Source organism: Chiloscyllium plagiosum, unplaced genomic scaffold, assembly GCF_037043375.1.
Source record: "Chiloscyllium plagiosum isolate Xiang-an unplaced genomic scaffold, Cpla_swu_hap1 HiC_scaffold_35, whole genome shotgun sequence".
NCBI lineage: Eukaryota > Metazoa > Chordata > Chondrichthyes > Orectolobiformes > Hemiscylliidae > Chiloscyllium > Chiloscyllium plagiosum.
Window position 1 is genome coordinate 30,593,745 of NW_028270173.1, and position 15,159 is coordinate 30,608,903.

Consider the following 15,159-nt stretch of genomic DNA (forward strand, 5'->3'; position numbering starts at 1 on the left):
TGTCCAGGAGGCCTGCCACTGCTTTGTTCTCTCGTGCAGCACGCTTGTCTACAACCAGTTACATTGAGGTCGAGATGAAGGAAATCGTTTTGACATTTTCTGAAAGGTTGCCTTGCCCTTGCTTCTGAAACATGTTTATTGGTATCATTGGCCATTCTCATCTCCGCAAACCCTTCTCGCCATCAGTCCATGTGAATCTGGCTGAAAGAAGCTCAGCAAGTTCTTGTTGGGTTCCTGATATTTCTGTAGAAACCCTCAGAATATTTAAGAAGTGCACATGCGATCCCCAGTGTTACAGACCACACCAAACCCGCTCAAAATACATTAAGAAGATAGCCTAAACCCCCAACATTTTCTTATTTTTAAAGGCAAGTGCGTTCCGGATACAATTTGATTTGTCAAACTACCAGGCTTGAAAGCAAACACAGTTTAGGGCAGCATGGTGGCTCAGTGGTTAGCAGGTTCAATTACTGCCTTGGGTGACTGTCTGTGTGGCGTTTGTGCATTCTCCCTGTGTCTGCATGGGTTTCCTCCCATAGTTCAAAGATGTACAAGTCAGGTGAATTGGCCATGCTAAATTGTCCATAGTGTTCAGTGCATTAGTCAGAGGGAAATGGGTCTGGGTGGGTTACTCTTTGGAGGGTTGGTGTACTGGTTGGACCAAAGGGCCTGTTTCCAAACTGTGGGGAATCTAGTCTTTATTCTTAAAACCCTGTTCAAATACAGACAAATAAGAAATTCTAAAAATTAATTTAACCGTGACTCTATTGAATTGCTTAATGAGATAATATATATGCTAACTACTACTGATTAGCTGTTCCAAGATAGTAACATCCCATAAACACACCCTTGGCAAAGGCAAATTCAGTGAAACAGATTGTCTCACGCGCAATTCTCTAGTCCAGTCCATCCAGGGATAACTCTGAGAGAAAACTCGAGCGTTTTGCTTTAACAGGGAGAGATGTGTAGCAGCTTCCAAACCCCAACACGACTGAAAGTTAAACTAAAATCCTGGTTCTGTGGGAGCTTGACACCACCCCTTCCGGCTGCTTCTATTGTTCCAACATTAAAAAAAACAAAGCTCACTGGGCTCAGAGCAGACCGCTGGGCTTCTAGTTTGCAACACTTCTTTTCAAAAGGACAAATCCTTCTTAAAGCAGCATCTCATAACATCAGGTAAACATGGCTCTGGAAATTGAGATTAGAATAATTTGGTTGCTGATTCTAACCAGCACAGACCCAAAGGACCTTTTATTGTGCTGTAGAGCTCCATGACTCTTAACTCCAATCATCTGTGCGTGAAGTAAGGTGTGTGATACAGTCTATTTGGATTTTTGAATTTTGAACTCGTGGCATTTGGATTTTCCTTATGTCTGAAGGGGTTTAATGATTAACTCGTAAGTATTTCTGTCACTGTGGTGAGTTTTCTTAAAGTACAGTATTAGAGAAAGAGCGAGACTTCCTGGAGAGTTTTGTTTACCTTTGGAGAGGTTATGAGCGAACAGAATAAACAGAGTAGTATATTAGGCTTTCAGACAGAAGATTCCAGAATTTGGGGGGAGGCTTAGGCGAGGCATCCATAGCATGAGCTTTATGGCAGTTTTGACATTGATATCACGTTGTTATGAGAGTCACACTGGGTATAATCTCTGAATCTGCAGTGCACGCCATGCCTCGGGGAGTTATCTTGGGTTCAACTCAATTTCAGAAAGACTCCACTTGCTGACTCACTCACCATCAGCTCTTCCTGAGACCAACCAGTTGAGGTGTTACTGATTAAATTGACCAATTTCACACTGACCATGGGCCTAGTTCACTACTGACCTCGATCGTCCTATCCATATGATCAAGTAACAGTTTGGACACCAACAACAACTGACAAACACAAAGTTAGAGATTCCCTTACTCTGGATATCCGGATATTTCATCATGAGAAGGAGTCCCCAGCACACGGTGGTGGAAGTGGTTTCTGTGCCGGCACCAAACAGGTCAATGATTGTAATCAGCATGTCCTTCTTCTGAATTTCCAAGGCTTGGCCTTTTGATTCCTTCAAGACAAAATAGAATCAAGGAGAAGCTGCCACATTCTTGACAGAAATATCTTAGTGCAACCGGACGCAGCAGGAACCTGAACCAAATACATTCCAGACGACACAGTCCAGCAGCACTTCCCAGGAGGCTCCAAGGCACTGAAGGTGTCACCGAGACAGGGAACGGAACGTCAGCAAATCAACTTCCCAGCTCGGGGCGAACATACCCACAACTACGGCAGAATAAAGGAGAAGGTCCCACATTCTTGGGGGAAATATTTGAGTGTGTATATTGCTGGACGGGTCTGTGTCATTGGGGGCAGTGGCTGTCTTGCTCAGAGTCAGGATTTCATGACTTCAGGCCACACTTCACAAATCTGAGTGCACAACCTCAGCTGAAATTTCAGCTCAGTTCTGAGAGGGTGCTGCACTATCAGAGGTGCTGCCTTTCAGATGAACTATTTAACTGATTAAACACAGGTGTAATCCTGGTCTCCCTGCTCAGGGAAGGATGTGGTGAAACTTGAAAGGATTCAGAAAAGATTTACAAGGATGTTGCCAGAGTGGAGGGTTTCAGCTACAGGGAGAGGCTGAATGGGCTGGGGCTGTTTTCTCTGGAGCGTCGGAGGTTGAGAGGTGAACTCATCGAGGTTTATAACATCATGAGGGGTATGGATATGGTGAAAAGCCAAGGTCCTTTTCCAAGCGTGGGGAGTCCAAAAGTAGAGGGCACAGGTTTAAGGAGAGAGGGGCAAGATTGAAAAGGGACCGAAGGGGCAACTTCTTCACACAGAGGGTGGTGCGTGTGTGGAATGAGCTGCCAGAGGAAGTGGTGGAGGCTGGTACAATTACAGCATTTAAAAGGCATCTGGATGGGCATATGAATAGGAAGGGTTTAGGGGGATATGGGCCAAGTGCTGGCAAATGTGAGTTGATTAATTCAGGATATCTGATCAGCATGGACGAGTTGGAGCGAAGGATCTGTTTCGATGCTGTACATCTCCAAGACTCTGGGTACATGTAAAACATTATGTTATTAATTTAACAAGGACAGAGAAGCTCTTCATTGGTATCTTAGCCAATGTTTACACTTCTACCAAAAGAGTGATCTGGTCATTATCACTGTTATTAGTGTGGGGCCTTGCTGTACACAAATTCATTAACTCATTCCCCTGTGTTACAACAAACATCACATTTTAAAAATCAATCCTTCTCTGTAGAATGCTTTGGGACATCTCAATGACATGAAAGGTAATATATTGAGGAGTAAGACTTGGGTATGCAGGCTATATTCATTCCTACTTTTGTACACTTGACAGAAGTCAGCAATATATTCAGCAGTGAACAAGATATTAACAAACTTTAGGGCGTCAAAGGTGGATTGGTAAAATGGACAGACGAAAGTGACCAGAAAGAATGGTGAAGTGATACACTTTTCTATGAAGAATGAGGGAAAGACAATATGGAGTCAACCATTTGATTCTAAAGTCAATGCAGAAGGAGACAGAGCAGATGGGAATTGACATTGACCACAGATACCGAGTGGAAAACCGATGGGAAACCTGGGTGGCTTTCCATCAGGAGCTATTCCAGTGCAGTCAGGAGATAACTTGGGAAGCCTCAGGCCTATGGCCCATTTCAGCCCAGGGTGGGAATGATGAACCTGCCAGCCAATCAAAGTGGTGGGCACTGCCAGTGTTACACTCAGGCCTTCACCATAGATAGTCACTGGATCACCACAGACAGACAGCGGTGCAAGGGGTAAAGTCACTGACTTGGTAATCCTGCTAACCCCAGGTCAATGTTCTGTGAACATGGGTTCAAATCCCACCTGTGGCTGATGGTGAAATTTTAATTCAATAAAATCTGGATTAAAGAGCTGGCCTTGCTGTGAAAGCCCACCTGGTTCCGATGTGGAAGGGAACATCTGGATTCTTACCTAGTCTCGCCTATACACGAAGGCAGAGCCACTGAAAGATAACAAAAAAGAGAAAATGCTGGAAAATCTCAGCAGGTCTGGCAGCATCTGTAAGGAGAGAAAAAAGCTGATGTTTCGAGTCTAACTGACCCTTTGTCAAAGCTTTGACTCAAAACATCAGCTCTTTTCTCTCCTTATAGATGCTGCCAGACCTGATAAGATTTTCCAGCATTTTCTCTTTTGGTTTCAGATTCCAGCATCTGCAGTAATTTGCTTTTAGCGACTGAAAGATGGTTGACTCTTTCCTGCCCTCTGGACAATTTGGGAGGGGCAATAAATAGGCAGTACAGTGGTTACCACTGCCTCCCCACAGCACCAGGGAGCTGGGTTCCTTGGGTGACTGCGTGGAGTTTGCACTTTCTGCCCGTGTCGATGTGGGTTTTCGCTGGTAATTCCGGTTCCCTCCCACAGTCCAAAGATGTGCAGGTTCAGTGGATTGGCCACAGGAAATGCAGGGTTACAGGGAATGGTAGGATGCTGTTCGGAGGGATAGCACAGACCCAATGGGCCAAATGGCCTCCATCTGCACTGTCCGGATTTGATGATTCTACCCCCTGTGATGCCCACTACGATTTGAAAGAGATGGTTTAGGATTGTGGGAATGGGAGAACGGAAGGGGCTGAGTGTAGGCTGATTGTTCTCAAAGCCCGATTGTGAAGTCGTGATGTTGTGGGAATGTCACAGGGATTACTGGTTCAGAACCCCAGGCTCGTATTCTTGGGGTATAACTGTGGATGCTGTCAATCTGAGAGAAGACCAGAAAGTGCTGGAGAAACTCAGCAGGTCAGGCACCATCTGTGAAGGGTGAAACAGTGTTAATGTTTCATGTCTGGCCTGGTCCTTCTTCCGAACTAATACGCTGGGGGAGTCCTGCCATGGCAGACTGCAAAAGTTGAATTGAATGAAAATCTGGAATTAAAAGCTAATCGAATGGCAATTGTAAACCTCCTGTCGTTGAAGCCAATCTGGTTCATTCATGTCCCTCCGGGAAGAAAATTGGCCATCCTTACCTGGTCTGGTCTACATATAACTCCAAACCCATAGCTATGTGGTTGACTCTTAACTGCCAATTACATGAGCAAAAAAGCTGGCCCCATCCCATGAAGATAGAAATCACTGTCAGGATGTTGTCAGCTCCTTCACAGAGAACAGGCTTCGGGAGTTATTGAAAGAAGAGTTATTGAAAGGGTGGCACGGTCGCTCAGTGGTTAGCACCGCTTGCCTCACAGCGCCAGGGACCCGGGTTCGATTCCACCTTCAGACAACTGTCCATGCGGAGTTTGTTCATTCTTCCCCGTGTCTGAATGGGTTTTCCTTCGGGTGTTCCGGTTTCCTCCCACAGTCCAAAGTTGTGCAGGTTAGGGTGGGTTGGCAGTGCTAAATTGCCCCGTCGTGTCCATGGATGTGCAGGCTAGGTGGATTAGCCATGGGAAGTGCAGGGACAGGGGGATGGGTCTGGGTTGGATGCTCTTTGGAGGGTTGATGTCGACTCGATGGGCCTGATCTATGATTTGAACTCAAACACAAAACGAAGTGCTAGCAGACAATGGATTGGGAAGTTGAAAGCAGAGATGGGACACCTTCCCTCTCCCTATCGCTCAGAGTAAAGTCTTTTGATTGGTCATGATGTGCCTGAGCATAAAGAATATCCCTTTCTGATATTTGTCACCCATGAGTCCCAAGGTGGAGGGTAAGGACAGACTTGGAGTTCCTGGCCTCCCAGGAGTATGATACCTGAGGTGGTGGGGTGAGGCCTTCAGCTAGGCCTTGGCTTCAGAAAGGCTCCTGTGGACAGGAACGCTGCCCTCCGACCTCCTCGCCTTGAGCTGAGAGGAGCCCAACTCAGCTGCACCCCCTACCATGGTGTCAAAATGTCCCACGGCCTCCAAAGGCACTTCCTGGGGTTTGGGGGGTGGGGGAGGGGCAGGGGGAGAGAGGTTGGTGATGATTAAACCCCACTCACCCTGGGGTCAGACTTTGGGAGGCAGCTGTTGGTTTGCATAATATCCGAAGTTGGCACAGCCAATCGAGAGGCCCCTTAGAAAAGAATCAGACAAAGTCTTTGGCTCTTTATTGTCAGGGAGTACAAGGGTGAGGAAGTGACCTTAAACCTCTACATAGGGGGAAAGGAAACCTGGCATAGCTTCAGCTGGTGCACTGTATCCATTGTGACATTACACTTTGAGAAGGATCTTGGAGCTGTGCGGTGGGGGCAGAATATTCCGTGAAGAGTAAATGTATTCCTGAGTGTTGTACCAATAGCCGGGATGGCAGAGAGACTGTGGGAGCTGGGGGGGTATGAGCATGGTGGGGTTTGTTTATTCCCCTCAGAATGAAGAAGGCTGAGGGGAAACTGAATGGAACCGTTCAAAGGCATGAATGGTTTTGTTTGGAAGAGTAAAGTCAAACTGGTGTTGGGGGGAGGGTGGGAGGTCAGTGGACACGGGATTTCAGGTGATTTCCAAGAGACCCCGCAGAGCTGACAGGAAGGAATGTCTGTTTTACCTGCACTGTCTATTAAGTGATGGGGCTTCCACTCTGAAGACAGCGGTGGAGACAGACTCAGAGTAACATCTCGATAATGAGTGGACAGGAAGGGTCAGGGGGCTGTTGAGGCTGGATCGTTAAGCGTATGAAAGACTGAGATAGGAAGGTTTTGAATCAGTGAGCGAACCAAGGGTTATGGGGTAAAGAGTCAAAGAAACGTGGTGCTGGAAAAGCACAGCCGGTCAGGCAGCATCCCAGGAGCAGGAGGGTTAATGTTTCGAGCATAAACTCTTCATCAGGAATGTGTGCCCTCATGCTCGAAACGTCGATTACCCTGCTCCTGGGATGCTGCCTGACCTGCTGTGCTTTCCCAGTGTCACACTCTTCGACTCCGATCTCCGGTATCTGCAGGCCTCACTTTCTCTGAGTTGATTGCGGGGTAAAGGCAGGCAAGTGGAGTTGAGGCTATCATGATCTCACCGAATAACAGAACAGATTTGATGGGCTGAAAGGCCCATTTCTGCTCCTATGTCTTACGGTCTGTGTCTTATTTGTAAGAGGTGGATAAATACTTGAAGGGAAATGAGTGATAGGGCAGTGGGGAAAGAATAGGGGATGGGATAGCTCCACCTGGGAGCAGCCATCGATTCGATGGGCCAAGTGACCTCCTTCTGTCCTGTAACACCCTACAATTCTCTGAAGGAAAGTTGTCTCTCCTGTCTAAGTTCACCATTAGACTTCAATCCACTCTGGCAGCACAGCAGAGATGAAGGGCTGGTCTTAATGGATGTGAGGTTTAAATTCATTTGTCTCAAAGAGATTGACATCCCAGACAACATGAGCAGAGGACGGCTCCAAAGCACTCAACAACACATCCAGGTGTAATTTGAGGGACGTTATTCAGGGAAAATAACGTGTAAAATAAGTAGAAGCTCCTCACCAATTATATTCTGAGAAGACATCTCTCTCACGTTGTAAATTGCGAGATTGAAACTCATACATCCTTCAGGGATGTGTAATCGTAATGTCACTGGAATCATCATCGCTATGCCAGGCTAATGTACCCATGCCCCTAGATGTGTTCAAAACCCACCATGGCATATGGTGAAACTTGAATAAAAATCTGCAGTTTATAGCTGGTCTAATGGTGACCATGTATCAAACTGTCGATTGTTGTAAAATATCCATCTGGTTCACTGATAACCCTTAGGAAAGAAAATCTGCCAGTCTTACCTGGTCTGGCCTATATGTGACTCCAGACCCACAGCACTGTGGGTGACCCCACTGCCCTCTGGGTAATAAATGCTGGCCCAGCCCCTGTCACTCACATCCCATGTCTGAAACCAATGCTGCATCCTGGACACAAACATCCACATGATGTCATGAGCACTACGATCAGAGAAATGATCAGATACAGTGAGCGCTTGAAGCTACACATTCGTAGTTCCATCCAGAAACTAGGGGCAGCACTGAGTGACATGTTAACAGATGTTTAACACAGAATCTTCCTCCAACAAAACCCACAAAGTCCTGGTATGGAGTCTGAAATCTGGGGAGATTCCCCTTACTGCTGAAAAGGTGTGTCACTGTACCTGCTGATGCCTCAGAATTAAGGCCTCGTTTAGGGTCTGAATGCTGTTCTCACTCAAGGTTTCTTCAGCCGCTTTGAAGAAACTGTCGAAGATTTCCATCATCTTATCTCGAGTTTCAATCATCTTCCTGCGAGCCGGAATCAGAAATCCCAGAGATGGATAAGAATTGTACAGCTGGATTGGAACAAGAACATAACCAATAAAGTCAGGCCTTGAGTTGATAAGTGACTGTCCGTCTGTAGTTGATGAGTTGGCCAAGTAACTTATGGTGACATAAAACAAAGAGCTGCTGGAAATCGGAAACAAAAGCAGGAATTTCTGGAGAAACTCAGTGCGTCTGGCCACATCAGTGAGAAGAAAGCAGAGTTAACATTGTGACTCCGGTGAGGCCTTGGGACTTTTTTTAAAAATTGGAACAGGAATGGCAAGTTACGTGAACCTTGCATGACCTTGGTCAAAAAGAAAAAGGAGAAATATGTAAAGTCTGGGAGGATGGAATTAAATGATTAGCGATGAAGAAAGGTTAGATAGACTGGGTGTGTTTTCACCGGAATGCAGGAGGTTGAGGGGTTAGAATACAGGGGTGACTTAATAGAAAATAATAAGGGGCTTGGATGGAGTGGATAGGGAGGACCCAGGTTACCTCACAGAGAGGCCAAAAATTGGGCACACGACTTTACGGTGATTGGTGGAAAGATTAAAAAGGACTCAAGGAAAAACTTTTTCTCAGCCACAGGGTGTTGGGAGTCTGGAATCTGCTGCCCAGTTTGGTTGCTGAGGTGGGAAATCGCTGGAAAGGACCCTGCATCCGCACTGGACACACTGTAACCTGCAAGGAAATGGACTGGATCACGGAAAGTGGAATTTGACCGGGTGGTGACATTATTCATCCAAGGGCTGAATGGCATCGTTCTGATATGTAACTGTTCCGAGGGGCTCCCACCTCTCACCTCGTTATTGACCTTCTGATTTATCAGTGAGGCAAGGCCGCTCTCTCGCTATCCCCACAGACTTTAAACGCCTGGCTGACCTGAGGCTTTTTCTGAAATACTGTCAAAGTGATCTGATCCCATCTTGTCACTGTCCAGGGTATTGTTGGTCATGGCTTCGCAGCAATGTCTTCTGGAGTCTTTTCCCCCTTGCTTTTGGGTTTTCTATCTTTTTGTTTCAAAGTCTTGGTCTGCACCATTTAGAGTCTTCCCATTTTTTTCTCAGCTTCGCCTTTGAAGTCTTGCAAGGGCCTGTTCCGCTATCGAAGTCATAGAGTCATCGACCTGTACAGCATGGAAACAGACCCTTCGGTCTAACTCGTCCATGCCAACCAGATATCCCAACCCAATCTAGTCTCACCTGCCAGCACACGGCCCATATCCCTCCAAACCCTTCCTATTCATATACATTTGCATTTGTTGCAATTGTACCAGTCTTCATCACTTCCTCTGGCAGCTCATTCCATATACGCTACACCCTCTGTGTGAAAAAGTTGCCCCTTGGGTTTCTTTTATATCTTTCCCCTCTCACCCTAAACCTATGCCCTCTAGTTCTTGACTCACCCACCTCAAGGAAAAGACTTTGTCTATTTATCCTATCCATGTCCATCATAATTCTGTAAACATATATAAGGTCACTCCTCAGCCTCCGACGCTCCACAGAAAACAGCCTCAGCCTGTTCAGCCTCTCCCCATCGCTCAAATCCTCCAATCCTGGCAACATCCTTGTAATTCTCCTCTGAATGCTTTCAAGTTTCACAATATCCTTCCAATAGGAAGGAGACCAGAATTGCACGTAATACTCGAACAGTGGCCTAACCAATGTCCTGTACAGCTGCAACATGACCTCCCAGAGTAGTCAATACTCTGATCAATAAAGGAAAGCATACCAAACGCCTTCTTCACTATCCTATTTACCTGAAACCGCACTTTTAAGGAGCTATGAACTTGCACTCCAAGTCTCTTTGTTTAGCAACACTCCCTGGGACCTTACCATTAAGTGTATAAGTCCTGCTAAGATTTGCTTTCCAAAAATGCAGCACCTCGCATTTATCTGAATTAAACTCCATCTGACACTTCTCAGCCCATTGGCCCATCTGGTCAAGAGCCCATTGTAATCTGAGGTAACCCTCTTCGCTGTCCACTACACCTCCAATTTTGGTGTCATCTGCAAACTTACCAACTGTACTCTTATGCTCGCATCCAAATCATTGATGTAAATGACAAAAAGTAGAGGACCCATGACCGATCCTTGTGGCACTCCACTGGTCACAGGCCTCCATTCTGAAAAACAACTCTCCACCACCACCCTCTGTCTTCTACCTTCGAGGCAGTTCCTGTATTCCATGAGATCTAACCTTGCTAATCAGTCTCCCATGGGAAACCTTGTTGAATGCCTTACTGAAGTCCATTTGGATCACATCTACCGCTCTGCCCTCATCAATCCTCTTTGTTACTTCTTCAAAAAATACAATCAATTTTGTGAGACATGATTTCCCACGCACAAAGCCATATTGACGATCTCTAATCAGTCCTTGCCTTTCCAAATAAATGTACATCCTGTCCCTCAGAATTCCCTCCAACAACTTGCCCACCACTGATGCCAGGCTCAGTGGTCTATAGTTCCCTGGCTTGTCCTTACCACCCTTCTTAAACAGTGGCACCACGCTAGCCAACCTCCAGTCTTCCGGCACCTCACCTGTGTCTATCGATATTACAAATATCTCAGCGAGATGCCCATCAATCACCTCCCTAGCTTCCCACAGAGTTCCAGGGTACATCTGATCAGGTCCTGGGGATTTATTCACCTTTAACCGTTTCAAGACATCCAGCACTTCCTCCTCTGTAATCTGGACATTTTGCAAGATGTCACCTTCTATTTCCCAACATTCTATTTCCCAACACTACCAGCCTTCCCTTTCACCCTGACAGGAATATACTTTCTCTGGATTTTTGTTATCTCATTTCTGAGGGCTTCCCATTTTCCAGCCGTCCCTTTACCTGCGAACAGTTGCCCCCAATCAGTTTTTGAATGTTTTTGCCTAATACCGTCAAAATTGACCTTTCTCCAATTTCGAACTTCAACGTTTAGATTTGGTCTATCCTTTTCCATCACTATTTTAAATCTAATAGAATTAAAATATTTTGGACCCAAAGTGCTCCCCCACTACACTCAGTCACCTGCCCTGCTTTATTTCCCAAGAATAGGTCAAGTTTTGCACCTTCTCTAGTAGGTACATCTACTTACTGAATCAGAAAATTTTGTTGTACACAAATTCCTCTCCATCTGAACCCTTAACACTATGGCAGTCCCAGTCAATGTTTGGAAAGTTAAAATCCCCTACTAAAACCACCCTATTATTCTTTCAGATAGCTGAGATTACCTTACAAGTTTGTTTCTCGATTTTCCTGTGACTAGTAGGGGGTCAATAATACAATCCCAATAAAGTGAACGTCCCTTTCTTATTTCTCAGTTCCGTGAAAATAACTTCCCTGGATGTATTTCCGTGAATATCCTCCCTCAGTACAGCTGTAATGCTATCCCTTGTCAAAGACATCACTCCCCCTCCTCTCTTGCCTCCCTTTCTATCCTACCTGTAGCATTTGTATCCTGGAACATTAAGCTGCCAGTCCTGCCCAACTCTGAGCCATGTTTCTGTAATTGCCATGATATCCCAATCCCATGTTCCTAACCATGCCATGAGTTTATCTGCCTTCCCTGTTAGGATCCTTGCATTGAAATAAATGCAGTTTAATGTATTAGTCCTTCCTTGTCCCTGCCTGCCCTGACTGTTTGACTCGCTTCTGTTCACAACTGTCCCAGTCTCAGATTGATCTCTTTCCTCACTATCTCCCTGGGTCCCACTCCCCACCTTACTAGGTTAAATTCTCCTGAGCAGCTCGAGGAAATCTCCCTGCCAGTATATTAGTCCCCTTCCAATTTTGGTGCAATCCGTCCTTCTTGCACTGGTCATTTCTACCCCAAAAGAGATTCCAATGATCCAAAAATGTGAATCCTTCTCCCATATACCAGCTCCTCAGCCATGCATTCATCTGCAGCCAGCACTTGGCCCATGTCCCTCTAAACCCTTCCTATTCATGTACCCATCCAGATGCCTTTTCAATGCTGTAATTGTACCAGCCTCCACCACTTCCTCTGGCAGTTCATTCCACACACACATCACCCTCTGTCTGAAAACATTGCCACTTAGGTCCCTTTTATATGTTTCCCCTCTCACCCTAAACCTATGCCCTCAAGTTCTGGACTCCCCCACCCCAGGGAAAATACCTTGTCTATTTACCCTATCCATGCCCCTCATGACTTTATAAACCTCTATAAGGTCACCCCTCAGCCTCCGATGCTTCAGGGAAAACCACCCCAGCCTATTCAGCCTCTCCCTATAGCTCAAATCCTCCAGCCCTGGCAATGTCTTTGCAAATCTTTTCTGAACCCTTTCAAGCTTCACAACATCCTACCGTCTTCCCTTTTTATGTTGTTGTGTGCCCAGCACCCTCTCCTAGCACCAGATCCTGTCTCTGAGGGCTTTATCCCTCACTGCCACCATGTGCTTTAAACCAACATAGTGTCCTGCACTTTCAGCTGCCAGTCAGAAGCAGTTGTGGCTGTGAGAGGCCTGTATATAACACTCTCCCTGTGGCTGCATCCACCCCATCTCTATTGAGGGTTTTCAACTCCTTATGTACTGTAACACTCCTTTCTTTATATCTGCACACTGGATCTCTAAAACAGCTCTCTAGTGTAGTATCTAAGACCTCTCTGTTCACATAGTCATTCTAGACTGGTGTCTTCTCTCTCATTGACGTCATAGTCAAGTAACAATTATGTAAAATGATTTACATAAATCTTACTTTTTCAGCATTTACATATGAATTTATTCCATGTCAGGGACCGTCACATGTTAATATAATTGACTGAAACATAACATTAAAAACACTCTGCACCTGTAATAGCTCAGGCTTTTCTATTCACTCAGGGGCCTAGCATTTATTGCCTGTCCCTAGTTGCCCCCTTGAGAAGTGGGGGGTGAGCTGCCTTCTTGAACCGCTGCTGTCCACCTGCTGTAGGTAGACCCACAATACCATTAGGGAGGGAATTCCAGGGTTTTGGCCCAGCGACAGTGAAGGAACAAGTCAGGATGGTGAGTGGCTTGGAGGGGAACTTGCAGGAGGTGGTGTTCCCATGTATCTGCTGTCCTTGTGCTTCTAAATGGAAGTGGTTGGGGGTTTGGAAGGTTCTGTCTGACGATCTTTGGTGAATTTCTGCAGTGCATCCTGTAGATGGTACACACTCCTGCTACTGAGCGTCGGAGGTAGATGGAGTGGAGTTTTGTGGATGTGCTGCCAATCAAGCGGGGGCTGCTGAGTCGTGGATGGTGTCAAGCTTCTTGAGTGTCATTGGAGCTGCACCCATCCAGGCAAGTGGGGAGTATTCCATCACACTCCTGACTCGTGCCTTGTAGATGGTGGATAGGCTTTGGGGAGTCAGGAGGTGAGTTCCTCATCGCACTGTTCCCAGTCTCTGACCTGCTCTTGTAGCCATTGTGCTTATGTAGCAAGCCCAGTTAAGTTTCTGATCAATGGTGAACCCAAGGATGTTTGACAGTGGGGATTCAGTGATGGCAACACTGAATGCCAAGGGACAGTGGTTAGATTGTCTCTTATTGGAGATGGCAAAAGTGAGGACTGCAGATGCTGGAGATCAGAGTCTAGATTAGAGTGGTGCTGGAAAAGCACAGCAGGTTAGGCAGCATCCAAGGAGCAGGTAAATCGACGTTTCAGGCAAAAGCCCTTCATCGGGAATTAAGGCAGGGAGCCTCCAGGGTGGAGAGATAAATGGGAGGGGGGTGGGATGGAGCTGGGGAGAAGGTAGCCAAGAGTGCAATAGGTAGATGGAGGTGGGGATGAAGGTCAGAGAGGAGGGTGGAGTGGATAGGTGGGAAGGAAGGTAGGACAGGTCATGGGGACGGTGCTGAGCTGGAAGGTTGGAACTGGGGTAAGGTGGGGGGAAGGGAAATGAGGAAACTGGTGAAGTCCACATTGATGCCCTGGGGTTGAAGTGTTCCGAGACGGAAGATGAGGCGTTCTTCCTCCAGCCGGGTGGTGAGGGAGTGGTGGTGGAGAAGACCCAGGACCTGCATGTCCTCAGAAAAATGGGAGGGGGAGTTGAAATATTGGGCCACAGGGCGGTGTGGTTGATTGTTGCGGGAGTCTCGGAGATGTTCCCTAAAGCGCTCTGTGAGAAGGCGTCCAGTCTCCCCAATGTAAAGGAAACCGCATCGGGAGCAACAGAGGTAGGGTGGGAAGAGATGTAATCCAGGTAGCTGTGGGAGTCTTACTGGAGATGGTCATTGTTTGGCATTGGAGTGATGAGGGGATTATTATGCACACCAAATTGCAAATAACCATCCCAAGTACAGTAATATGGAAAGATAATTACTTGTATTGAAGCTGTTCCAGCCAATATCGTCATCTCATTGTTCATGTTTGTGAGGGAGTTAAATATTTTGTCGTCATAATCAAAGCGATCTCCAAATAGAATGGAACAGATAATATTGCTCACGGCCGAATTCAATATCCGTGCTGTTTCAAAAGGCTGACCTGTGAACAAACATAGTATTTCAGAGAAAAACTGAAGCTGGAAATACCACAAACACTTCCAGTATTGTTGTCTTTTAAAAAGCTCAAGTTAGATAAGATGCAGTTTGCTGATACAAGATTCTATCTGTGATGGAATCCCTCACGACATATTGTACACACTTTGTGCTGGGAGCCAGCATTTTATGTGAATCGAGGGTCAGGATTAGGGTGATTTCAGTTCAAATCGGCTCCAAAGCTGCTACTTTTGATTGTTCCAAAATCTTAGATTCTCTTTCACCGAGGTGACTGCACTGAGGATCCATCAAATGGTACTGGGGAGCACAACAATTGCTCATCAAATCTTTAAACTTCCTGGACAATTCCCACTGTGGTAATGTTCATAAATCAATACTCTTTATGAATCATTAAAAACAAATGTTGTGTGACCAAATTATTTTGACAAAGAACTTCTGGCCAGGAATTTA

The 15,159-nt window shown here is 46.1% G+C and overlaps 1 protein-coding gene across 1 annotated transcript in view; it reads right to left on the reverse strand.

Moving 5' to 3' along the window:
- Positions 1-15,159, reverse strand: part of LOC148140590 (cytochrome P450 2K1-like) — a 36,982-nt gene that overhangs the window by 9,349 nt on the left and 12,474 nt on the right. Inside the window, exons 4-6 of the mRNA XM_087979463.1 lie at positions 14,535-14,695; positions 8,088-8,261; positions 1,907-2,048 (exon numbers count right to left, since the gene is read on the reverse strand). Of these exons, the coding sequence (XP_087835589.1) occupies positions 1,907-2,048; positions 8,088-8,261; positions 14,535-14,695 (477 nt within the window). The remainder of the gene's footprint in view (positions 1-1,906; positions 2,049-8,087; positions 8,262-14,534; positions 14,696-15,159) is intronic.